The sequence below is a fragment of the Podarcis vaucheri genome (assembly GCF_965113315.1).
Source record: "Podarcis vaucheri genome assembly, chromosome: 13".
NCBI lineage: Eukaryota > Metazoa > Chordata > Lepidosauria > Squamata > Lacertidae > Podarcis > Podarcis vaucheri.
Genome location: NC_138751.1, coordinates 25,576,439 through 25,601,191, shown reverse-complemented (window position 1 = coordinate 25,601,191; position 24,753 = coordinate 25,576,439). Strand labels below are relative to the sequence as shown.

Sequence of the window (24,753 nt, the reverse complement as noted above, 5' to 3'; positions counted from 1 at the left end):
GGGGAACGGAGATTAATTCTTTCAAGTGAGTCTGTCATCTCTAACCGTATCATTTATCTTTATTTCATGGTGCTGCCGGGATTCTTTTAAGCCTTCCTTTGCGCTGCCTTATACATTAATACTTCACTGCTCTGCCTGCTTTAATAATTCATCCTAGATTGCTGCAGGGAGGGCGGTCTTTGCATTTTCTATAACTCATTGGTTTTGTTTAAAAGTCTTTGAATAATTAATTGGTAGTTCTTTAGAGGTGACTGCTTTGATTGCATTCTCTGGTTGATTTATTTGATGGCATTCTCTGGTCAACCTAGATATAGATAACTATATTTGATTATTTTGTGGTGGCTACCTTTGTGTTCGAATAATTCATTTTTCTGGCCAAGCAACTGAAATATTTACTGGGTAACTCTTGGCTCCATTTAAACAAAAAAAAAATATTACCAGGTTGGTGAGCCCTTGCACTTCAGCTGCAGTACTATTCTTTGAGTCCTTTTGTTTGGGTACATATCAACTTTTTCAACTGCCTAATAATTGCAGCAGTAGCGTTTAAGTGAATTTAAAATAAATAGTCAAGTAACTATAGATATATATATATATAAATAAATAACAAATAAAATAATAAGAAGAATAAATAATAAACAATTTAAAATATATATAAATAAATTGTAATAATTAGAATAATAAAAGAAATATAGATATAATAATAATAATAATAATAATAATAATAATAATAATAATAATAGAAATATAGATATATAAATAATAATAATATAATAATAATAAAATAAAATAAAATAAAAAATTAAAATTAAAATTAAAATAGTATTATTAATAATAACTAAATAGGCAGTTATACATACATACATACATACATACATACATACATAAGTGAGTGGCTGTTTCAAAAGCCCGACTCCATGGCAAACAGCGGCAATCCCCAGGCATCCCAGACGGGTGGCGTGCTAGTACCTGTCACACACGGTAATCCGCAAACCTTAGCTGAATTGTTTTTGGCTATTCAAGCATTTTACGTGCAATGCGGGCCTCCTGTGGCCCCGGCTCCTGCCATAGTTGAGATTTCACAAGGTTGCATCCCCGACACACACACCCCCGCCAGCAGGGCCAGGCTGGACCCTCTTTAGCCGTGGCTGGCACGTCACATCAAGGCATGGGGCTTCCCAGTCGCCCCCAAACACATTTGCAAACTGCACAGGCACAGAAGGCCAAGTCTAGTACACAGAAGGCCAAGGCCAGTGCACAAAAATCCAAGGCTGGCTCACGAAAGTCTAAACAACCTAATGCCACCCCATCAGATACAACCCAGGGGGTAATTGGCGTCCCTAGTGTTTTCCAGGATCCTCCAGCTCTCCACAGCCCGGCGGAGGGGTCATCTTCAGATGAAGAGTTACCCCCACAGCAGGCGGTGTCAACTCCCAATCACCCAGCCCCGCAAGACAGCAGCACCCGCAGAGAGAAGCGGGAAGCTAAGAAGAAGCACATGTTGAAGAAGAGCAGGAGGGACAACTCCGATTCTGAGGATGAGACAGGTACCTCTTCTTCTGAGGGTGATAGCGATGCTCCCATGGAAACATACTGGGGGGAGGTTGAAGAGACTGGTGTTCCCTTGTGGATCCTTGAGAGGAGGGCCAATTCTCACTGAAAAACCTTTAACGGTACTCTTGAATGGAAAGATGGGGCAGTAGTGGAAGATGTTAAAGTTTCAACGCACTTGTCTACTGATTTTATCTTGGGTAACCACCTTTCTAAGAGAAAAAGGGATAAGATATTGAACGGGAATTTCATAGATATGTTCACGTTGCTACTGCCTGCACAAGTAAAGGGAAAAGGGGAGAAAAAGTGGCATTACGGGAGGAAAAGATATAGATCCCCTCGGGCGGTGCGTACATTCGAGAACTGGCTCAACCCTCAACGGCTACCAGGTATTCATGGGGATAGTGTTAGGGGCTTATCCAAAACGTGGGTTGCACCTTGCATCTTATCTGGCACACGTGAGAAGGGCTCAAGAATTGGTTGGAGATGAGGCTGCCATCTCGTATGACGAGGATTTTCGTAGGAATGCCTCGCTGTTATCCTCCACGCACTGAGATCAAAGGGAAAATAACTACTGGATGGAGCACGTGGGGCCTTACATCGAAAAGAAAACACACGACCAAGTAAAAGCTGGTAAGGTGGACACAAAACGGCGTAAGCACTGCTGGGATTTCAATAAAGGGGCCTGCCAGCGCACCTCTTGTAAGTACTTACATGAATGTGACAAGTGTTTGGGCAACCACCCGGCTGCTACAAGAGCAAACAGGAGCCCTTTCAGGGGGCAGGGGTCACCTCCACCAGGGAAACCGGGGTGCCCCCTCAGGTGCGTCAGGACCTGTCCACGGGGCAGCAGGAAATTGCTACTAATTTGTCTCTAGACCCAGCTCACTCCCCGATTAAGCTCCAACCCCTAAGAACGCTGTTAAACCTATATCCTAATAGACAAGCTGCCCGTCTCCTATGGGATGGGTTTTCCCAAGGGTTCAGAATTCCAGTTGCTTTCACCCCCAATTCCAGTTGCCCCCCCATCAGAAGTCAGTTCTGGAGAGACCAGACATAGCAATGAAAAAGATTCAGAAGGAAATTTTGGCTGGTAGGGTTGCTGGTCCATTCGCAGAACCCCCCATTGATCAGCTGCACATTTCGCCGCTTGGCATTGTCCCAAAAAAGGCCCCTGGGGAATTCAGGATGATACATAAGCTTTCTTACCCAAAGGGGGCTTCAGTTAATGATGCTATTCCCCAGGAGCTGTGCACGGTGAAATATGCATCCTTTGATCAAGCTGTAAAACTGGTTTGGGGTTTCGGAAGGGGTGCTTTCCTGGCTAAATGCGACATCAAATCTGCATTTCGCCTCCTCCTGAAGACTATCGTTGGTTAGGTTTTAAATTCCAGGGTGCGTATTTCATTGATAAAGCAATGCCAATGGGGTGTTCAATAGCTTGTGCTGCTTTTGAGACCTTCAGCACCTTGCTTGAATGGGCGCTGAAATTTAAATCTGGTTTTGAAGGGGTGGGGCATTACTTGGATGACTTTATTTTGGTTGCAAGTAATGCAAATGACTGTACGGCCTTGCTACAGGCCTTCATGTCCATGGCGGAAGAGCTGGGGGGTCCCTTTAGCGAATGAAAAGACTGAGGGTCCGATCACTACAATGACTTACTTGGGCATTGAGCTTGACACTATTGCCCAAACATCTCGCCTTCCTGCCGAGAAGGTGACGGTCAAAAGGTATGATGGTGTCATATAGACATGTAGGACTCTTAACAGAAAGTAACTCCCAGATCATATCAAATACAGGACCTCGGATTGTCAAATATTCAAATGCAACAGAAAGTATATAGTTCAGATATCATAAAAGGGAGGAAAGAATAGCAGAAGTAGAAAGAACACAGTGGTGGGGGGGATACTGAGCTGGTCATATCTCACACAGGTATTTTAAATATTATATAGTAAGTTGTTTTGAAACAGGATGGTTTAGTTGCATATTTTCAGTATTTGTGTTAGACCCATGGGGCAAAGTCTAAAAAAACACCATGGCTGTTTCGTGTGTGACTCTTGAGTCCAAGCATCCAGGAAAACAATTGCTAATTTGTTTGGGGCTCTTGAGACCAAGCTCCCAAGAACATAAATATAACGATGGTACTAATTTTTCACCCCATGGTAAAATCATCGTTCTGCAAGTATATACAAACATTTTCACTGTCTCAGAAGAAAAAGACGGAGAGATTTTTTAAAAAGAAAAAAAGATTCACAAGTGGCTAGAAGAATACAGAACATCTTAAAGTGATGAAGAAATTGCATCTGGAAATCTATTTCTTATAAAAAAAATAGTAAGATGTTTATATTTTTATAACATTAGTTGTACCTGGATATGTTTCGGAGAACAAAATGCAGACAATGCTACTATAGTCTATTGTGTAGAATGGGAAATAGTGCTTGTTTTAGGTTTTTCCTGAAACCTGACATAGACTGCACATAGAAAAACCAGTGACCTGGTTTCCATGACAAGCTAAGCCAAATTTCTTGCTGCTGTAGTCACATACATGAATAAATTTCTATACTGTTTGGGTAGTTCTGCCCCTATAATTCCCAGAAGAAAAAGCACTACTTAGCAGTACTTAGGACGATGGTGCAGTATCAATATAGAGTTGACAGCTAAGTTCTCCTTCAGATGAAGATTTATTATTAAACTATTTTGTTCACTTCTTTCTTTTAAATCTATTTCCCACAAAAACCACATCCAAAGCAGTATTGGTTACTAAATATAAGTTATCAGAAGAGGACTTAAACCTATACTTATCTTCCTGTTTTCTTCTAGAAGCACCAGTCTTTTTAGTAATGAATGCAAAGATAGCCAATGAATCCTCTGTCACTGAATTTCTACTCCTGGAGTTTTCAGCTGTACGGGAACTGCAGATTCTACACTTCTCTCTGTTCCTGGTATTGTACATGGTAATTGTATTTGGGAATCTTCTCATCATCTCTGCCATAGCTTTTGACCACCACCTTCACACTCCCATGTACTTCTTTCTGATGAACTTGGCCATCCAGGACCTAGGGGCTGTTTCTGTCACCATCCCTAAATCGATGGCCAATTCCCTCATGAATATGAGACACATTTCTTATGCTGGATGCATTTCTCAAGTGCTTTTATTCTTTTTCTTTGTATCATCTGATGTTGCCCTTCTTACACTCATGGCATATGATCGCTATGTTGCCATTTGCAATCCATTACAATATGAAATGGTGATGAACAGGGCAGTCTGCAAACAAATGGTTGCTGGTGTGTGGGTTGCTGGAATTCTTAATGCAGTCATGCACACGAGTGCAACTTTTGCAACCCCTTTCTGCTCCAACATTGTCAATCAGTTCTTCTGTGAGGTCCCACAGTTACTTACACTTGCCTGCTCAAACTTCTACCTACTGGAAATTGGAGCTATAGTGGTGAGTATAATACTTGTGTTTGGATGTTTTGTCTTCATTGTTGTCACTTATGTACACATCTTTACTGTGGTTGTGAAACTCCCTTCTATTCAGGGAAGGAAAAAAGCCTTCTCCACTTGCATACCACACCTGGCTGTCTTCTCCTTATTTTGTTTCACAGGATGTTTTGCTTACCTTAGGCCTCCCTCAAAAATTCCATCTAATGGCGACTTTGCAATAACTGTGATGTATACCATTGTACCACCCATGTTCAATCCAATAATTTACAGCATGAGAAATAAGGAGATTAAAAATGCTGTATCAAAGCTCTTGGGTGTGAAGCACTCTTCTATTAATATCTTTTCCAGACTTATCCTGAAAAGGTTACATTTCTTTCTGTAGGTCTAAGCATGAGGAACTGTGGAGATATCATGACCAGTTACAGCTTCTAGATACATTTTGATATGCAGACTCAAAATCTGCTGGGTGTCAAAAGGACCTCCAGCGTAGATATACCATTAACATTGTTGCTTCTCTGTTCACATAGCCTGTTAATTATGCATTTAGAGAGGGACTGTTTATCATTTAGTGCAGGTCTAACCCTTTCTCTTCTCCAACAGCATTCATCTGATAACAAGCTTTTCCGTAGAATAACATTTCTTTTTATTTAAAGCTAAAATGGGTTTTCCCGAGGAAATGAGTAGGGAAAGGAGAAAACAACCCTATTCACATCCTTGGTTTCTAACTATGGAAGAAGTAAAAGTGTGGATAAGCCCTTGTTTAGGAACTTCAGATGAGAAGGACCTGTTCTGATTGGATTTAGGGATTAGTTTTAGAGGGCAAGCCAATTTGCTTCCCTGAGGCTGAGAAAAAAATCCTAGAAGGGGCTGTGAGATTCTTGCTAGAATTAACAAATGTCCATTTTAGATGGAAATAATCTATCCCGAAAATAGTTTTAAATAAGAGTGCTAACTGGGGCTTAAATGTTCTCTGTAAAGAATTTTTGCCTGAAATTATTGTGCCCCACATAAGTAACATTTCTAAAATGAAGTGTTGTACCATACCATAGTGACTATTAAGCTGGAATCCTCATTGTATACTGTATATAAAATTGTTCCAGAAGTGCCTCCTCATTACTTTGAGCCTTTGGTGGCAGATAAGTGGACACAGGGCATCCTTCCCATAAGTAAAACACCTGGCTGGTGCTGTTGTTGTTTTTTTACCAAGAAAGAGTTAAAACAGCTGTATCTTTTAAAAACCCAGGAAGTTGTTCATGTATCCCACCTCCCATCTTTAGTTAGGGAAATTGACACAGTGGCCACTGACACAATTTCTCAAACTCTTAAAAAACAAAACCACATACTTTCGGAAAATATAAGACTAGAGTTTCACACAGGGAAAGTAATTCCACACAGGGAGTTGGGGGTAAGCTCCCCAGAACTGATAGAGTTCATCCTATTTGTGATAGTGTATGGGAATACAAAACTATTTCTTGGAGAGAGAAAAACTAGTCATGCTCTGGGATTCATTGAAAGATGACACGCAATTTGCCAAACAAAAGACATTCACAGATAGGTAGCCGTGTTGGTCTGCCATAGTCAAAATAAAAAAATTCTTTCCAGTAGCACCTTAAAGACCAACTAAGTTAGTTCTTGGTATGAGCTTTCGTGTGCATGCACACTTCTTCAGATACACTGAAACAGAAGTTGCCAGATCCTTCTATATAGTGAGAAGGTGGGGAGGGGTATAGTGAGAAGGTGGGGAGGTCATCTACAGGCTCATCTCAGCTATCTGCCAATCTCCCATTCCCACCACCCTTCTGAGTAATACCCCTCCCCACCTTCTCACTATATAGAAGGATCTGGCAACTTCTGTTTCAGTGTATCTGAAGAAGTGTGCATGCACACGAAAGCTCATACCAAGAACTAACTTAGTTGGTCTTTAAGGTGCTACTGGAAGGATTTTTTTTTTTATTTTAAAAGACATTCACGTTGAACAGATGTACCCTTATGTTTTTGGAGGAATGGGCAAAGTGAACGATGTATATAACATCTAAATAACATAGCCAAAAAGACAAGTGACACATGTTCCTTGCAAATTCCTTTGGACCTCACAAGGCTGGAAGTACTCAAATGTATGGAATCTGTATGAATAAATGAAAAGAACTTCATATTCTGTAGACATGGTATGCTAACATAGTCTAAAGATTTGAACACAATATTCTGATTATGAATTGCCCATAGTTGCCTCCAGAGAAGGCATAGGAACTGCTTTAGTGAAGGGATATTTAAAAAAAAATTATGTTAAATGGTTAATTTATTTATTAGATTATCAGTCACTATATTTTGCCCTAAGCAACAGAAGTCTACATTGTTGTTGTTGTTTAGTCGTTTAGTCGTGTCCGACTCTTCGTGACCCCATGGACCAGAGAACGCCAGGCATTTCTGTCTTCCACTGTCTCCCGCAGTTTGGTCAAACTCATGCTGGTAGCTTCGAGAACACTATCCAACCATCTCGTTCTCTGTCGTCCCCTTCTCCTTGTGCCCTCCATCTTTCCCAAAATCAGGGTCTTTTCCAGGGAGTCTTCTCTTCTCATGAGGTGGCCAAAGTATTGGAGCCTCAGCTTCACGATCTGTCCTTCCAGTGAGCACTCAGGGCTTATTTCCTTAAGAATGGATAGGTTTGATCTTCTTGCAGTCCATGGGATCCCCTTCATGGGATCGCCTTGCCGTGGTGAAGGGGCTTGAATAACTCAGAGAAGCTATGAACTATGCCGAGCAGGGCACCCAAGATGAACAGGTCATAGTGGAGAGTTTTGACCAAACGTGATCCACCTGGAGGAGGAACTGGCAACCCACTCCAGTATCCCTGCCAAGAAAACTCCATGGACAAGTCTACATTAATAGACCTTAAATCCCACATACATATGGAAACTCCGGAGACAAGTCTCACCAACCACAAATGTAACCATGCACAAATAGAAAAAGAGCTGCTGGCCCTTGTATTTGAAAATTATAAAATATTTGCTAAAAAAAAAGGCTTTGGATCCTTGTATGGCATTTCAAAGTTACAGGGCCACATCCTTAGAGCAGGCAAGTTCCCCTGATGAACTCTTGTTTCATAGAAAACTCAGGACCAAGCCACCATGCGTGTTAACACCTTAACTCTGATTTAACACAAGGTGTCCAGTCCCAGATACATAAGATACTGAGACAAAAGTGATATTATGGAACAGGGTTATGAGCATAGAGTCTTCTGCAACCAAAGGTGAGGGTTGAATGCATGATGATATCTCAGGGACACATAGGGATGTTGTTAATGAAGAACTAGCTCTCAGACCGTATAAAATACAGACCTCAGATGAATATATATTAAATGTAATAAACGGCATCTTCTCCAGATATCCTAAATGGGAGAACACGGTGGGTAAGGGGAAATTACTGTACATGGGGAACACTGAGCTAGTTATACCCCATACAACTATCAGAAATGAGTCTGAGAAGGTCCAGTTGAAACAAGAAGGTTCCAGAAAGACTTGTATGGCATTGACATTATCATTTTTAATAGTATTACATAGTATACTTTTTAGAAACAGGAATGTAAACAAATCTAAGTGTTGGTGGTTTATTCTAGTTTAAGTATGTTCATACGTTTACATACTTTGTATAATTCGTTTTGGACTCCTAGGACCAAGCCTTAATGAACACCGCTGCTAATTTTTGTGGGACTCCTGAGTCCAAGGAACACAATTGCTTATTTATTTGAGGCTCTTGAGACCAAACTCCCAGGAACAAAACTATAATAATAATAATAATAAATTTCCATCACATAGTAAAATCATCTTTCTGTAAGAGTATAGAAACATTTTTGCTTTCACAGAAGACAATGAGCAGGTGATATCTTTTTGAAAAAAATACATCCTTGAGTGGCTAGAAGAATACAGAACATCTTAAAGAAATGAAGAAATTGCTTCTGGGAATCTATTTTCTATAAAGGAAAAGAGTAAGATGTTTATATTTTTATAACTTTAGTGATACATGGGTAGTTTTTGGAGTGTTAAGTCCAGACAATACTACTATTGTGTATTGTGTAGAACGTGAAATCCTGCTTGCTATGTGGTCTCTCCTGAAACCTAGATAGACTGCACATAGAATACCCAATGTCCTGGTTTCCATGACAAGCTAATTGCAAATCTTAATTTAGTGAGATTACACAAATGTGCAGCCTCCTAGATTACAGTAGGTTTGCTCCTCCATGGTCCTTTTTACTGTTAAAAAAAGTAAAGGTAAAGGACCCCTGGGAGTTAAGTCCAGTTGCAGACGACTCTGGGGTTGCAGCGCTCATCTCACTTTACAGGCTGAGGAAGCCAGCGTTCGTCCGCAGACAGTTTTTCCGGGTTATGTGGCCAGCATGACTAGGCGCAACAAAACACCAAAACCAGAGCAGCGCACGGAAACGCCATTTACCTTCCCGCCAGAGCAGTACCCATTTATCTACTTGCACTTTGATGTGCGTTTGAACTGTTAGGTTGGCAGGAGCTGTGACTGAGCAACAGGAGCTCACCCTGTTGTGCAGATTTGAACCACTGATCTTCTGATCTGCAAGCCCAAGAGGCTCAGTGGTTTAGACCACAGCGCCACCCGCATCCTTTTACTGTTATCTTAAGCTATATCAGGATTTGATTTAGCACATCATCCAAAGCAGGACTAGTGGTTAGCCTCTCTCCTCATCAGCCATGAGCTACAACCAAGAATAAACCTTCAGTGCAGCTACTTGTGAGTGAAGACAAGTAAAGCAGTTATAAGCTTCTCTTCAAGAGCCTATACATTTGTACATACATAAGACTGTGGTCTGTGCACAGTACATATTAAGGTTAGAAACATACAACCAAGATTAAACAATTGAAACTTCTGTGATCTCAACTAGGAAGGAGTTGCAAAGCATTGAGCCCAGAATACTGAATGCATGTCTGCTGGTGAGTATCAGCTATGTGTCTGAGTCGTGTGGAAGCACTACCAGTTACTCAGTCAAAGGCCTCACTGATCAAACAGGGATATTAGGAATCAAGCTGTTACGCACCCAAGTTGTGACAGGCATAGGGAATTAATACAAAAAGCTTGAACCATCATCCTAGAGTTAAGTGTTGCTGTAATTCAGTATCAAAACTGAAGCAACTATCAAGATCAGTTTTGATACTGAATCTTGCTCTCAAGATACGTTTTGTAAATATGTACATGATAGCAAGAGGCATCTGCCCTCTGAGTATAGGGTTGCCATATGTCTGAACATAACCTGGATTTCAAAGGCGGAATTGACATCTGGAGGGGTGGGGAATTCCGAAAGGCAGCACTTTGTCCTGGATCTTAGACAAGTCAATTGAAAAATCACGTTTTTTGGCTCAACAATTTTGGTGGCTGTCAGGGGTTCAGAAGCAGAGACGCAGAGAAGGGTGGAAACAGAGAGCGAGGGGGAGGAAGCCGAAGGGAGAATGAGTGATGATGACGACCCGAGATCTCCAAGCCTAAGCAGTGAGTCAGAGGACTCCCAAAAGGGAGCCCCAGTGAGCAGAGCAAGGGGGGGATCCGGGGGGACACCCCAGGAGGAAGGGAACAGAGGAGATTCAGAGAGCAGCAGCTGGAAGTCGGGACCCACGCTCATAACTGAGGGCGGCAGCAGCTGGAAGTCGGGACCCACGCTCAAGACTGAGAGCAGCAGGGAGGAAGGTAGCCAGGCATCGGGTTCCGGAGGCTGTCAGCAGGAGGGAGGGCACGAGTCAGGGGTGGTCACGCCCTCCTCAGAGAGCGAGGCAACGGTCAAGAGGAAAGTAGAGAGTTGGGCGCGCGCGCCAAGTTCAAATGCAGCGGAAGCTGGAGCAGTAAGCAGCCCGGAGAGTGAGCCAGGTCCTAAAGCCCGCCGCAAGGAGGCAGAAGGATCAGGGGGGTCAGCGTCAGAGGAGAGTAGAAGGGAGGAGGCCCAGGGGGGCAGAAGGACCCAGAGACGTAGGGAGAGGCGAAGGAGGTGGAGCAAGGCTAGGGTATTAAGCTGGTGTGCAAGAGGCGGGGACTCAGACGGGTCTTCGCCGACCTAGAGCAGAAGGTGTAGAGCTGCACGCTGCAGTTCGGAAATGAAACCTGTAACTCAATAAAGACTCTTTTAAAGTGGACGCTGTGTGGCGTGGTCCTATGTGAGCTGGGACCTGGTAGCAGCTCTGACAGTAAGACCCGTCTCTTCAAAGCTTCAGAAACCTGAAACCTCGCAGCGGGAGCAGAAGCCGCTAGGGGAGGAAGAGGGGTGTCTGTAAGCGAGCTCACAAAGGTTAGCAAGATGACGGAAGAACAGAGGATCTCCGCGCTGCAAGAGGCAGTGACCCAGTTGTCCTCAGAGGTATTGGCTTCCAAGAAACGGGAGGAGGAGACTACAGCCGCCTACAGAGACCTACACGCCAGGTTTGAAATGCTTGTTAAGCAAGGGCAACCGGGACCCAGACCGGAGGGCGTGGGATTGGCACGGAGAGCAGGAGGGCTTGTGGCTCACTTCGACGGGACTTTGCAACAGTACCCTAATTTTAGAGCAGACGTAATGTGCGCACTGCAACTGCTGGCAAAAGACTTTAGAGATGAGGAAGAGAAGGTGGGGTTCATATTGTCCCATTTGCATGGGGATGCCAAAGCCTGGCTACGCAATTTGTGGAGGGATAAAGATCCGGCGCTTCAGAATGCAGATGCCTTTATCAAAGCGATGGATGCGTGTTTTTTGTCTACTATTGATGTGGATCTTGCCAGACGGGAGATTCATGGACTAAAACAAGGGAGGGCGAGCGTCCGGCAGTATCACGCCCGATTTTTTGCGCTGGTCAGTGTTTTAGAATGGGATCGGGATTCGCCCCCTGTCAGAGACCTCTTCTGGGAGGGTCTAAGTTCAGCGGTTAAGGATGAAATTGCAAGGGGGGAGAGGCCCCGAAGCACGCAGGAGGTGGTCCAAAGGGCGCTGACTGTGGGGGTGAGGCTGGAAGAACGTCCATGGTGCAGAGATGAAGGACGTGGAGGGCGCGAAGCAGCGAGAAGTTTCTCTTTCGTTCCGAGGGAAGCAGCGCGTGCGCAATCCACACCTCCGCCAGGAGGGGGAGGGGAACCGATGGAGGTTGGAGGTGCAAGGGCTCAGTCAGCAGCCAGAGCCCTAGCACCGGCAGCAGTGAAAGCGAAGCCTCCTAGAGGGAACAGGAAGTGTTACATCTGCGAGGATCCAGGCCATTTGGCGAAGGAGTGTCCCCGGAGGCTCCACAAGCACACTGCAGCCTCAGCAATGGTGACTGCAGCAACGCAGCAAGGAGAACCACAGCAGGGAAACGACAATGTCTGGCTGGAGACGGAGGCACTGGGGCCCAGCCAGACGCATCTGTGAAGCAGTCCCCAGCAATCTTGCAACCCACGGATCCCCTCCCACCCAAACCAGTAGTGCAGCTCACAGCATCTCTCCAGCTACCCGACGGCGTCACTATCGAAGTGCCGCTTTCTGTGGATTCTGGAAGCAACGCAGACTTTATAGCGCAGAGCTTTGTGGAGCAGCACGCTATACAGCTATTACCTGCCACTCTGCCCCTGCAAGTCGTCACAGTGGATGGCAGAGAGTTGCTAGGGGGGCAGGTGGTGAAGCAGACGCCACCGATGGTGATGCGCCTTGGCAACCACAGGGAAGTCATCAGTTTTAATGTCACCCAACTGTCGGACACGCCCATTGTGTTGGGCATGAGTTGGCTGGACAGGCACAGTCCGACACTGGCTTGGTACCAGAGACAACTGATCTTCGGCTCCTCTTATTGCGCAGAACACTGCATCCTGCCCCGACGGGAGGGAGAGGAGGAGGAATCACAACTGCAGTTGGGAACGTTGCAAGCGGTCCCCCACAAATACGCGAGCTTTTTGGAGGTCTTCTGCGAGAAGGAGGCGGACAAGCTACCCCCTCACCGGCCATATGACTGCAAGATTGACCTCCTACCGGGGGCGACGCTGCCGAAGGGGCGGCTATACTCCATGTCTGAAGATGAAATGCAGGAACTCAAACAGTTCATCGAGCATAATCTGGAGCGTGGCTTCATCCGAGAGTCCAAGGCAGTGGGGGGCAGTCCCGTTTTCTTCGTGAAAAAGAAAGACACGCCCCAAAAAAGACTAGTTGTGGACTACCGCCTTTTGAACCAGATGACCAAACCGTCTGATTACCCCATGCCCAGGATTGACGACCTCCTCGCGACGGTGCGCAAGGGACGCGTGTTCACCAAGTTGGACCTGCGAGGGGCGTACAATCTCATCCGCATGCGGGAGGGCGATGAGTGGAAGACGGCCATGTTCACACCGCTGGGCACCTACGAATACAGAGTTATGCCCTTTGGATTACAAAATGGCTCTCACTGTTTTCAAGCTTTTATGCATCACGTGTTGGAGGGACTCCTCTACAAGACATGCGTCTGCTTCCTGGATGACATCCTGATTTTCTCTGACTCGCAGCAAGCTCACGACCGAGACGTGAGGGAGGTGCTCAGCAGGTTGCAACAACATAGACTGTACGCCAAGCTGGAGAAGTGCCAGTTCGACACGACGGAGGTGGATTTCCTGGGATACAAGTTGTCGGACAAGGGGATAGCCATGGACAGCACCAAGGTTCGTGCGGTATTGGATTGGAAAAGCCCGCGCAACCGGAAGGAGGTCCAGCGGTTTGTCGGCTTCGCCAACTTCTATCGCAAGTTTATCAAGGGGTTCGCGATGCAGACGGCAGCAATTACGGACACGCTCAGCTCCAAAAAAAAGAAATTCATCTGGACGGAGCAGGCGGAACAGTCCTTTCAAGCGCTCAAGCATCTCTTCGCATCGGAGAAGCAACTGCTGCATATCGACCCCAGTAAACCGTTGAGGGTAGAGACAGACGCGTCAGACAGAGCCGTGGGAGCTGTCCTGCTGCAGCGAGACCCGCAGGGGGTGTGGCGGCCGGGAGCGTTCTACTCCAGAAAGCTCAGCAAGTCGGAGCAGAACTACACCATCTGGGACAGGGAGTTGCTGGCCATTCATGCAGCTTTCAAGGCGTGGAGGCACTTCCTAATCGGCGCCAAGCACACGGTGCAGGTCTGCACGGACCACAAGAATCTGGAGCACTGGCGCACGGCTCAGTTCCTGAACCAGAGGCAGATACGTTGGGCGGAGTTCTTTGCTGACTTCAATTTCCGAATAGAGTACGTCCCAGGCGACACCAACATCATGGCGGATGCACTGTCCCGAAAACCGCAATACCTAGAAGAGGTGACGCCAGCGGCGGCCATGCACATCTTCGCACCGACGGCGTGGGCGTGTGCCTCAGCTACAGTAGACCTGGATGCGGTGCGACGTGCATTGCGGGACGACTCATTCGCGCAAGACAAGATGGCGGAACTGCTCAGAGGCACGGCTACCACGGACGAGTTCCAGGTGCGGGACGGCTTGCTCCTACGCAAAGGGGCTGTCTATGTACCAGGAGACGACCTTCGCGCCAAGGTACTGCAACAGTTGCACGACGCACCCACGGCCGGTCACTTTGGCACAGAGAAAACGATGGAATTAGTCGCGAGAGACTTCTGGTGGCCCAGGCTGAGAGGAGAGGTCGCGGACTACGTCGCGAGGTGCGACACCTGCCAGAGGGCCAAGCCGGTACACAGACCACCGGCGGGACTGTTAGAACCGCTGCAGACACCGTTTGAACCGTGGGAGAGGGTGGCCCTGGACTTTGTGACGGATTTACCCAACTCGAGAGGCAAGACAGCTGTGCTAGTGGTGGTGGACTTGTTCACCAAGATGGCACATTTCATTCCGTGTGCGAAGGTGGCCACGGCGGAACAAACCGCCAAACTGTTCATAGATCACGTGTTCAAAGTGCATGGCCTGCCACGGTCTATCCTGTCCGACCGCGGACGCCAGTTCATCTCGTCTTTCTGGCAGAAGCTGATGGGTTTTCTAAATGTCAAGGTCAATCTGGCATCAGCAAGACACCCGCAGACCAACGGGCAAGCAGAGAGGGTCAATGCCATCATGCAGCAGTACCTGAGATGCTATGCCAATCAACAGCCTGCGACGTGGGTGGATTACCTGCCGCTAGCCGAGTTCGCTTACAACAACACGAAGCACGTGTCCACAGGAGTGACGCCGTTCTTTGCCAACAATGGGAGGAATCCCAGAACCTTCCCGGGACTGGAGAGAGTGGGGGAAGGAGAACCACAGACGGCGGACGCGTTCGCGTCAGAGCTGCAGGCGGTCCACGATCAACTCAGACGGCAGCTGGAGCTAGCTAAGCACGCCTACAAGGTGCAAGCTGACAAGCACAGGCGGGTTGGCGAAGTGATCCAAGTGGGAGACTGGGTCTGGTTGGCAGCCCACGCAGTGCCGACCAGGTCGCTTGCCAAGAAGAAGTTGGGGCACAAGCAGATCGGTCCGTACCAAGTCGAAGCGCAGATCAACCCGGTAGCCTTCCGACTGGCGCTGCCGGAGGGTTCCAGAATGCATCCGGTGTTCCACAGGTCGGTGCTCACTCCCTACAAGGCACCTCACAGGTTCCAGGAGCCAGGGACGGCGCCAAGTCCGCTCCGGGAACGGACGGAGACGCGGGAGGTGAAGCACCAGGACCACATCAACGAGGTCACGGAGATTTTGGACTCCAGATGGGGGGAAGAGGGAGTCGAATACCTCTTAGCCAGAGAGGGCACCCGGGCCAGCGCCAATAGCTGGGTACCAGACTACGCCTTGGAGGAACCCCTGCTCAAGGACGAGTTTCATGCCCTCTTCCCACACAAACCCATGCCAGCGAGCTTCTTCGACGACTGGTTGTTCACACCCACACTTTCTTCCAGCACGTTCCATGGATTCGACTCAGAAGGGGAACCCGCACGGAGCACCCGTTCCCCAGAAGGTTCACCGGCAGGTTCGGCATCAGGCAACTCGTATTGGTGGGACGATCGACCGGAGGAGCGATGGCGCAGGAAGTGGCTGGAGATGCCAGGTCGAGCGACCGACGCAGAGACTGACATGGACGTGTTCGGGGAGGACCTCGGGTTCGAGCACGGCGGTACAGAGATGGAAGAGCAACAAGTCAACGTCGACGACCGCGAGGGGGAAGACTCGGAGGTCTTCAGTTGGCGGCCACCCCCGGGGAGCGACCTGTATCCAGCATTCCCTCCCATGATGATGGAGCGCCCAGCACCCACACCTGACAGCGGGGAGGGGGGAAGGGGGGGCTTCGAGGGGGGGATGGATGTCAGGGGTTCAGAAGCAGAGACGCAGAGAAGGGTGGAAACAGAGAGCGAGGGGGAGGAAGCCGAAGGGAGAATGAGTGATGATGACGACCCGAGATCTCCAAGCCTAAGCAGTGAGTCAGAGGACTCCCAAAAGGGAGCCCCAGTGAGCAGAGCAAGGGGGGGATCCGGGGGGACACCCCAGGAGGAAGGGAACAGAGGAGATTCAGAGAGCAGCAGCTGGAAGTCGGGACCCACGCTCATAACTGAGGGCGGCAGCAGCTGGAAGTCGGGACCCACGCTCAAGACTGAGAGCAGCAGGGAGGAAGGTAGCCAGGCATCGGGTTCCGGAGGCTGTCAGCAGGAGGGAGGGCACGAGTCAGGGGTGGTCACGCCCTCCTCAGAGAGCGAGGCAACGGTCAAGAGGAAAGTAGAGAGTTGGGCGCGCGCGCCAAGTTCAAATGCAGCGGAAGCTGGAGCAGTAAGCAGCCCGGAGAGTGAGCCAGGTCCTAAAGCCCGCCGCAAGGAGGCAGAAGGATCAGGGGGGTCAGCGTCAGAGGAGAGTAGAAGGGAGGAGGCCCAGGGGGGCAGAAGGACCCAGAGACGTAGGGAGAGGCGAAGGAGGTGGAGCAAGGCTAGGGTATTAAGCTGGTGTGCAAGAGGCGGGGACTCAGACGGGTCTTCGCCGACCTAGAGCAGAAGGTGTAGAGCTGCACGCTGCAGTTCGGAAATGAAACCTGTAACTCAATAAAGACTCTTTTAAAGTGGACGCTGTGTGGCGTGGTCCTATGTGAGCTGGGACCTGGTAGCAGCTCTGACAGTGGCATTCTGGTTTTTACTTTTTGAAATATGGCAACCCTAAGAAAGTATGGGAAGGATTGTGGTAGGACTTCCATGTTACATCTCCAGCAATGGCATCGTTCATTTTCCAGAGATTGAGAGCAGCACCATCATCCAGTTTTAAAATAACAGTATCTCATTTTAAAATAAGGGTGCATTCGCTATAAAGGATTAAAAGCTAACTCCTGCTTTGATGAAGATTTGTTATTACATTTTTTGTCTACTTCCTTCTTGTTAAATATTTTTACTTCCTTGTTAAATATTTGTTATCAGAAGAGGATTTAAAACAATGTTTAAATATTTATGCCAATAAAGCTCAATAACAACATAGGCGCTGACTCCATGGGGCCTGAGGGGGCCCGAGCCCCCTCAAAAATTCGTTTGGGGGGGCTCCGCCCCCTCAATAATCTCGGGTGCCCCTCCAGCAGAGCGCCACCGCCGCCCCTCCCCCAGCCCAAAATGCACAGGGTCGGGCTGCATGCCTCCTGCCCTCCCTCCCAAAAGCTCCACCCAATTTTCTTCAGAGCTGATTAATAGGCGCAGCACGCTCTCCCCTATTCGCTCACGAGGAGGTGGCGCCACTTTATCTGCATATTCATGAGCTTATTTATTATTCATGAGCTTTCACGGGCTCCCCCAATATTTCTTATAAGTCGGCGCCTGAATAACAACAACCGATGTTGATCTTCCTGTTGTCGTGTTTTTGTTTTTCCAGAGGCAGCAAGCATTATAGTAATGAATGCAAGAATAGGTAACGAATCCTCTGTTTCTGAATTTCTACTTCAGGAGTTCTCAGCAATCCGAGAAATGCAGATTCTACACTTCTTCCTCTTCTTGGTATTGTACCTGGCAACTGTATTCGGGAATCTTCTCATTATCTCTGCAGTAGCCTTTGACCATCACCTTCACACTCCCATGTACTTCTTTCTGATGAACTTGGCCATACAGGACCTAATTGCTGTTTCAGTCACTATCCCCAAATCCATAGCCAATTCTCTCATGAACACCAGACACATTTCTTATACTGGATGTGTTGCTCAGGTTCTCTCATTTGTTTTCTTTTTATCATCTGATACTGCCCTGCTTACAGTCATGGCATACGATCGCTATGTTGCCATTTGCAATCCATTCCAATATGAAATGGTGATAAACAGGGCAGCCTGTATACAAATGGTTGCTGGTGTGTGGGTCACTGGATTCCTTAATGCAGTCATGCACACTAGTGCAACCTTTGCTACACCTTTCTGTTCAAACATTGTCAATCAGTTCTTCTGTGAGATCCCACATTTACTTACACTTGCCTGCTCAAACTTATACCTAACAGAAATTGGAGTTTTGGTGGTGAGTGTAATCATGGTGACTGGCTGCTTTGTCTTCATTGTTGTCACTTATGTACACATCTTCACTGTTGTCCTGAAAATTCCTTCTGTTCAGGGAAGGAAAAAGGCCTTCTCCACTTGCATACCCCACCTTGTTGTCTTCTTCGTATTTTGTTTCACAGGATGTTTTGCTTACCTTAGGCCTCCATCTAAAACTCCATCTGATCTGGACTTTGCATTAACTTTGATGTATACTTTTGTTCCACCCATGTTCAATCCAATAATCTACAGTATGAGAAATACAGAGATTAAAAATGCATTATCAAAATTACTTGGTTTCAGGCAAGCTTCTGTTAATATCTCTTTATGGCTTATTCTGAAAAGGTGAAATCTCTCTAAGTATTGTTTTAGATCTGTGATACCAATGTTTAGGTTCAGTAAATAATAGGATTTATAACCTGAAAATGGCCAGTTCCTAGTGTATTAGGAAGAAGTATAGTGGACTCTCTGGTAAGCCTCCATATTAAACATATGTAAAGCTGGTTAAGTGGGCACACTTCATGGGTTATGTAGTAGACTAATTTTTGTGTGAGGTGAACACCTGGAGGGCATTATTCTTTAGCAGTTCAAAACATCAAAGGGCAAAGTGTGAATAAGTGTGAAATGCTAGATATTTTTGAGGTAATAAACTCTAGGATGCCAAAGGAGAGACCTTCTCCTGTGTTACAAAATGAGACCAGAACTTAGGTGAACTGTAAGGAAGAAGTGGAAAGGAGAACATCTTGAATGTGCCTTACAAGATAGGCTGCAGAAGACATGGATTCTGGTGATGCTGCCTTAGATTAAGCTTGCATGTTATGGGGTGCTGCTGCTGTGTGCCACTCCATTGAAGGCTAAAGGTTGTATATATGTATAAAATAAACCATATATCATAAAGACATTAGAGACTCAATTGTGCCTCATTTTCTGCAAAGGAACACAGACTCTGGGTGAGTGTCTAGAACCCTCTGGAGTATTGTTACTGCTCAGCCAGAGATTGGGGGTGGCACACAACCACAGTAACACTATAATCATAGGGAACTACTGAGATGTTGTGCCCAGTTACAACTTCCAGATAAATTTAGATATGCGGATTCAAAATATATCCTGTGTTACATGGGCATCTTGCATTCCTCCAGCTTAGATGTACCTTTCACAATTTTGTTTGTCTGATTGCATGATATGCCTAGGTGTGCCATTAGATTTAGTGGATTTGTCAGGAAAGGCCACTAACCTCAACCACATGCCAGTCATTTATATGAATGATATCACGCTTAGCTTTTAAACCTTTTAATGAATTAAATGTATTTGAAGCAGTGGTTGGGAAGAACTTAGTGATCGTGTTGGCTTCTTCTTTTTTTAATTATTCTCCTTTAACTATACAAAGCTATTATCAGAAGTAAAGGGCTAGAAAATTAACATTTATTTAGGAACCTCAATTGATCATCTGTGTCAGACTCCTGGGACCGAGTCTCAAGAAATGCTACTGTTGTTTTGTGTTGAGCTCCTGAGTCCAAGCTTTCAAGAACACAATTGTTTATGTTGGGGTTCTGAGACCATACTCCCAGGAATATAAATATTATAAGAATAATTTCCCACTACATAGTAAAAGCATCATTCTGCAAGAGTACACAAATATTTCCACCGTCTCAGAAAGAAGAGGTGAACTTATTTCCACCTCAAAAGGAGAGGTGAACTTAAAAAAAAAAAAAAGGAACAAGTTTTATGAATGGCTGGAAGAATACAAAGGACCCTGAAGTGGTAAATAAATTTCATCTGGAAATTTACTTTCTGTTTAAAAAAAGAGTAAGTTATTTACATATTTTTAATTTTAGTAATTGCCTGGGTAGTTGTTTTAAAAGCTGAATGAAGAAAATACTACTATAGTGTATTGTGGAGAATAGGACATTCTGCTTGATAGATGGTGCCTCATAAAGCTTATATAGACTGCACTTAGTTTACAAAATGGCCTGTGGTTTGTACGACACACTAAGCCAAACCTTAGCTTAGTGATGTTATGAGGAAAATATCCACCTAGCGCTCCCTAAGTCCCTTTATTCAACAACATTGAGGAATGAGGCCACACAAATACCAGGATTGATCAATCGAACAGACCGTTACAGGGAAATTGGATGGGAGAGGCTGACACACACACACACCTGAGCCTTGCCTCACCATGAGGCAAGGACAAAGTGTCTTCGCTGCACATTACCAAAACATCATTCATTTGTGTTCAAAGCTCCATTCACAAGGTGCCTGTCTGGTCAGAGGCTCCAGATCCATGACAGCAGCCCTTAATGGGGAATTTCTCACCAATCCACAATTCTCTTCTTCAAGGTCAGAGAGATAGATAAAAGACAACTCATCTAACTACAAGCCCTTTACTCCCCTTTCTAAGTACTGGAGCTTATCTATTTCCTGCTGGTTTGGCAGGCAGAGCACAAACCAATTACTTTTTTATTGTGTCTTAAGCATGGATTCCCTGCATGATCACCTCAAAACTGAGTCTCTGCTTTTTGCTTATAACAGTGAGAATGCACAAAGAAGATTATAGTCGCTTTGCTCCTGTGTGGTTCTTTTTACTGCCATCTTAAGATACAGCCAGTTTTGTCATAGCACATCATTCAAACCAGGACTAATGGTTAAGCTTTGTCCTCACTAACCACGACCTGTAACCAGGAGCAAGCCTTGATTTCAGCTCCTAGTGAGTGAGGAGAAAGCTTAAGCACTTTGTCTTAGCTTAGTACAGTGTGGCAGCAAAATGATCTGGGCATGAGGAGAGGAGCTGTGAGCATCTCTCCATGCACATTTGTACATTCATGTCACCATGCAGCAGCATTGCATGAGCAAGTGGGCAGCCCAGCCCTTGTTACTGACACTGCCAGTGCAATTTGCCCCACACTGGAGTCAAGCAAAGGCACACAGTGCTGCCTGCCTGCCTGGGTAGGGGGGGACAACAACAATAAAACAATGAACAGGGTGGTGATACAATGACTACTGCAGTGATAATATCACAATATGCAGAGCGCAGATGCCTCTCACTAATACCTCCATATTTACAAAGCATATTTTGATCCTGTAATTCAGTATCAAAACTGAAGTAACTAACTCGTAAACATAGGGCGATGACTAGCCACTGGAATGATACAGGGTCCAATTCAATGTTCATGTTTTAATTTCCAATGACGACCACAACTTGGGCTGAGGATAGCCTGATTCCAAATATTCTGGTTTTATCAGTGGGGTCTTTGAAGGAAAGCTCTTAGGGGTTCTACATGGTTCAAACACATGGCTTATATTCAGCAGGAGGCATGTATTCAGTATTCTGGGCCCAATTCTTGCAAAGCGTGTTCACATCAAAAGAGAGCATGTGTTGCGGTTGGGGCCGAACAAAACCCCATGTTAGTGACCAGGCCATAGATGGCTAGAGGCCTGGGAGCAGACTGGAGGATGTTGTTACTGGGGCAATTTGGATGTTGCCAATTTAGGGGTGGGATCAATGGCTTTATAAGCAGGGTCCACAGCTTTCTCTTTCTCTTTTGCTGTGGACACCGGATCTCATGGAGCACTTGGACTGTCTGGAGGACAGTGATGCAAACTTCTCATTGTCTGGTTACATTTCTTTATTTCCCCCTTCTTTTAATCCTCTTTAGTCCCTTAAATAATTTAATTCCCCTTTTTCCTGTTCAATTTCCCACCCCACCCCTTACCCTGCCCTGTGGGAAGATTCTCCCTGTATCTGTGGCTTGCCTTTCTTTCGCAAAAAGGTTTCCCCCATTTCTCCTGTTGTAAATTGTGGGGCTAGTCAGGGCTGTTCCCAGCTTAGCTGGAATCACTTTCGTTTATAGCACCCCCGAAGGTTGGCTTTATTTGAGTGTGTGCAGCGCTGTTGGCCAAATTTTAATCTAGCCTTGGGCGGGAGCACTATTTTGAGTTCCTTTAATATTGCTATGAGACTAAGATTCTCAAGAGCAGAGGCATGGAGGCCTATTCGGCCTGCGCATAACTTCCAAGCCTAAGTCTGCTACAGGTAGCAGTTAATTGTTAAGTCTCTGACCTCTCTATAAGAATGTACCTGCTTGCAGGCTCAGTTGCTGCTAATGTATATCTGAGGCAGACAGAGGGCGGCAGAGGCTTTCAGTGCCTACAATGACTATGAGCACTCTGTATATGCTCTTGAACTATGCTGTTTCTGAACAAGTTTATTTTCTTTAAGTTTGTTTTGCCCTGATAGTGGCGACTGCCATTTTAGAGGCGAGCCATTGTGGTTTAGTGGCTAAAGTGTAGGACTAGGACCTGGGAGACAGGGTTCATATCCCCCTCTTAGCCATTGTTATAACAAAACAAAACAAACTGCTCCTTTTGGGCTATTCTGTTGCTGGGTAGTTCGGCCCATTTGTGATAAAAGAACTTTGGGTTTCTTGAAGGGGTGCTTCCCTCAAAAAGGGCAAGCAGGGGTACCTGGACAAGCTGTGGGCTGCCTCAACTCTGCTATTTCACTGGAAACATTTATGCCTGGCCTAGCAGGTGATCCTAGGGCTTTGCCCTAGAATTCGATGGCCTGGAAGCGTTTCCGGCCTGAATAGTGTCCCCATGTGGTCCACGAAGCATTGGTTTCACCAGTTCCTTACATTGTTTAGTTTTTGCAGACTATGACTGGGCTTTTGCAAATGCCTCAAGAGCTTGCCTCTCCTGCAGGGGATGACTTGTGGACGCCCCAGGTGTCTTCTTCCAGAAGGAAGCATCTTCGAAGGCTGCAATCCAGGAGGAGGGCAAAGAGGAGCAGGGATCATGATTCAGACATCACCTTGGACCTCTACAGGGGTCAGGGTGAGGCTGTCCTGGGTCTTTAGGGATCATCCTGGATAGCTCAGCTGGTCAGCGCATAGTGCCGGTAACGCCTAGGTTGCAGGATTGGTCCCTATATGGGACAGCTGCATGCTCCCCCACTGCTCTACCTGGACACTTAGGTCCAGTGTCGAGGGCCTTTTGGTGGTTCCCTCACTGTGAGGGATGTAACAGGCGCCAAGTTAGCAATATGCAAGCGGGAGAAAGCACCTTTGTGTGCCCGCACTGCAGTTTGCTCTCTGCGTTGCAGGGCACAGCGCTGCACGGGCTGCATTTGCATTGCATTGCGTGAGAGATTTGCATTTGCATTGCACAGATGTTGTGTGCATTGCACAGAGGGTGTGAGTGCATTGCACAGAGTGTGTGTGCATTGCACGGAGAGTGTAGTGGCATTGCACAGAGGGTGTAGTGGCATTGCACAGAGTGTGTGGGGTTTTTTTTTTTTTTGTTTTGCATTGCACAGAGAGTGCATTGCACGGAGTGTGTAGTTGCATTGAACAGAGGGTGTGTGCAGTGCACGGAGTGTGTAGTTGCATTGCACGGAATGTGTAGTTGCATTGCATGGAGGGTAGTTGCATTGCACGGAGTGCGTTTTTGCATTGCACGGAGTGTGTAGTTGCATTGAACGGAGTGTGTAGTTGCATTGCTTGAAGTGTGTAGTTGCATTGAACGGAGTGTGTAGTTGCATTGCATGGAGGGTAGTTGCATTGCACGGGGTGCGTTTTTGCATTGCACGGAGTGTGTAGTTGCATTGAACGGAGTGTGTAGTTGCATTGCATGAAGTGTGTAGTTGCATTGCATGGAGTGTGTAGTTGCATTGCACAGAGTGGGTAGTTGCATTGCATGGAGGGTAGTTGCATTGCATGGAGTGCGTTTTTGCATTGCACGGAGTGCGTTTTTGCATTGCACGGAGTGTGTAGTTGCATTGAACGGAGTGTGTAGCTGCATCGCACAGAGTATAGTTGCATTGCATGGATTGTGTGAGCACTGCACGGAGTGTGTTTTTGCATTGCGCAGTGTGTGTCTGAAAAGGAAGCTGGCTCGGCGGCAGTTTGTCGGGACCTTTTTAGCGGTTCTGGCCAGCGTCGGCCCTGTAAATTTACGTTTTATGATGGCAGCACAAGATGCCCCCTGCCCAAGCGGGGCTGGAAGCTGGCAAGCAATACCTCAATACTTTTTGCCCATATTCCCATTTTATTTAGGGATCCAGTTGGATATCGTTGCTAAAACATACCACTTGCCTATGGAGAAGCTGTCTGCCTTGAAGGAAGTTATTTTGTAATACTTCCTCTGTAGCAAGTGATGCTTCATCAGATCCGATCTTGCTGGGTCACTTAATTAATCTTGCATGCAGAGTGGTTGCCCCAGGCCGCCCCTTCCCTTCCCACTAGGCCAGGCTGCCTGCGGCCTGAGGTCCCCTTACTTTTCTCATGCAATGGTTGCAATTCCTAAATGTTGAGGTCCCCTTACCTTGCTCATGCAATGGGAT

The 24,753-nt window shown here is 46.4% G+C and overlaps 2 protein-coding genes across 2 annotated transcripts; both read left to right on the top strand.

The window, feature by feature from the left end:
* Nucleotides 1-4,443: 4,443 nt before the first annotated feature.
* On the top strand, nucleotides 4,444-5,375 carry LOC309517463 (olfactory receptor 14A16-like; the record flags this gene model as incomplete). Its single annotated transcript, XM_082196696.1, has 1 exon — nucleotides 4,444-5,375. The coding sequence occupies exon 1, from the start codon at nucleotides 4,500-4,502 to the stop codon at nucleotides 5,373-5,375; it is 876 nt and encodes a 291-aa protein (XP_082052822.1). The 5' UTR covers nucleotides 4,444-4,499.
* A 12,418-nt stretch (nucleotides 5,376-17,793) lies between these two features.
* On the top strand, nucleotides 17,794-18,765 carry LOC309517462 (olfactory receptor 14A16-like; the record flags this gene model as incomplete). Its single annotated transcript, XM_082196695.1, has 1 exon — nucleotides 17,794-18,765. The coding sequence occupies one exon, from the start codon at nucleotides 17,794-17,796 to the stop codon at nucleotides 18,763-18,765; it is 972 nt and encodes a 323-aa protein (XP_082052821.1).
* Between the last annotated feature and the right edge of the window lie 5,988 nt (nucleotides 18,766-24,753).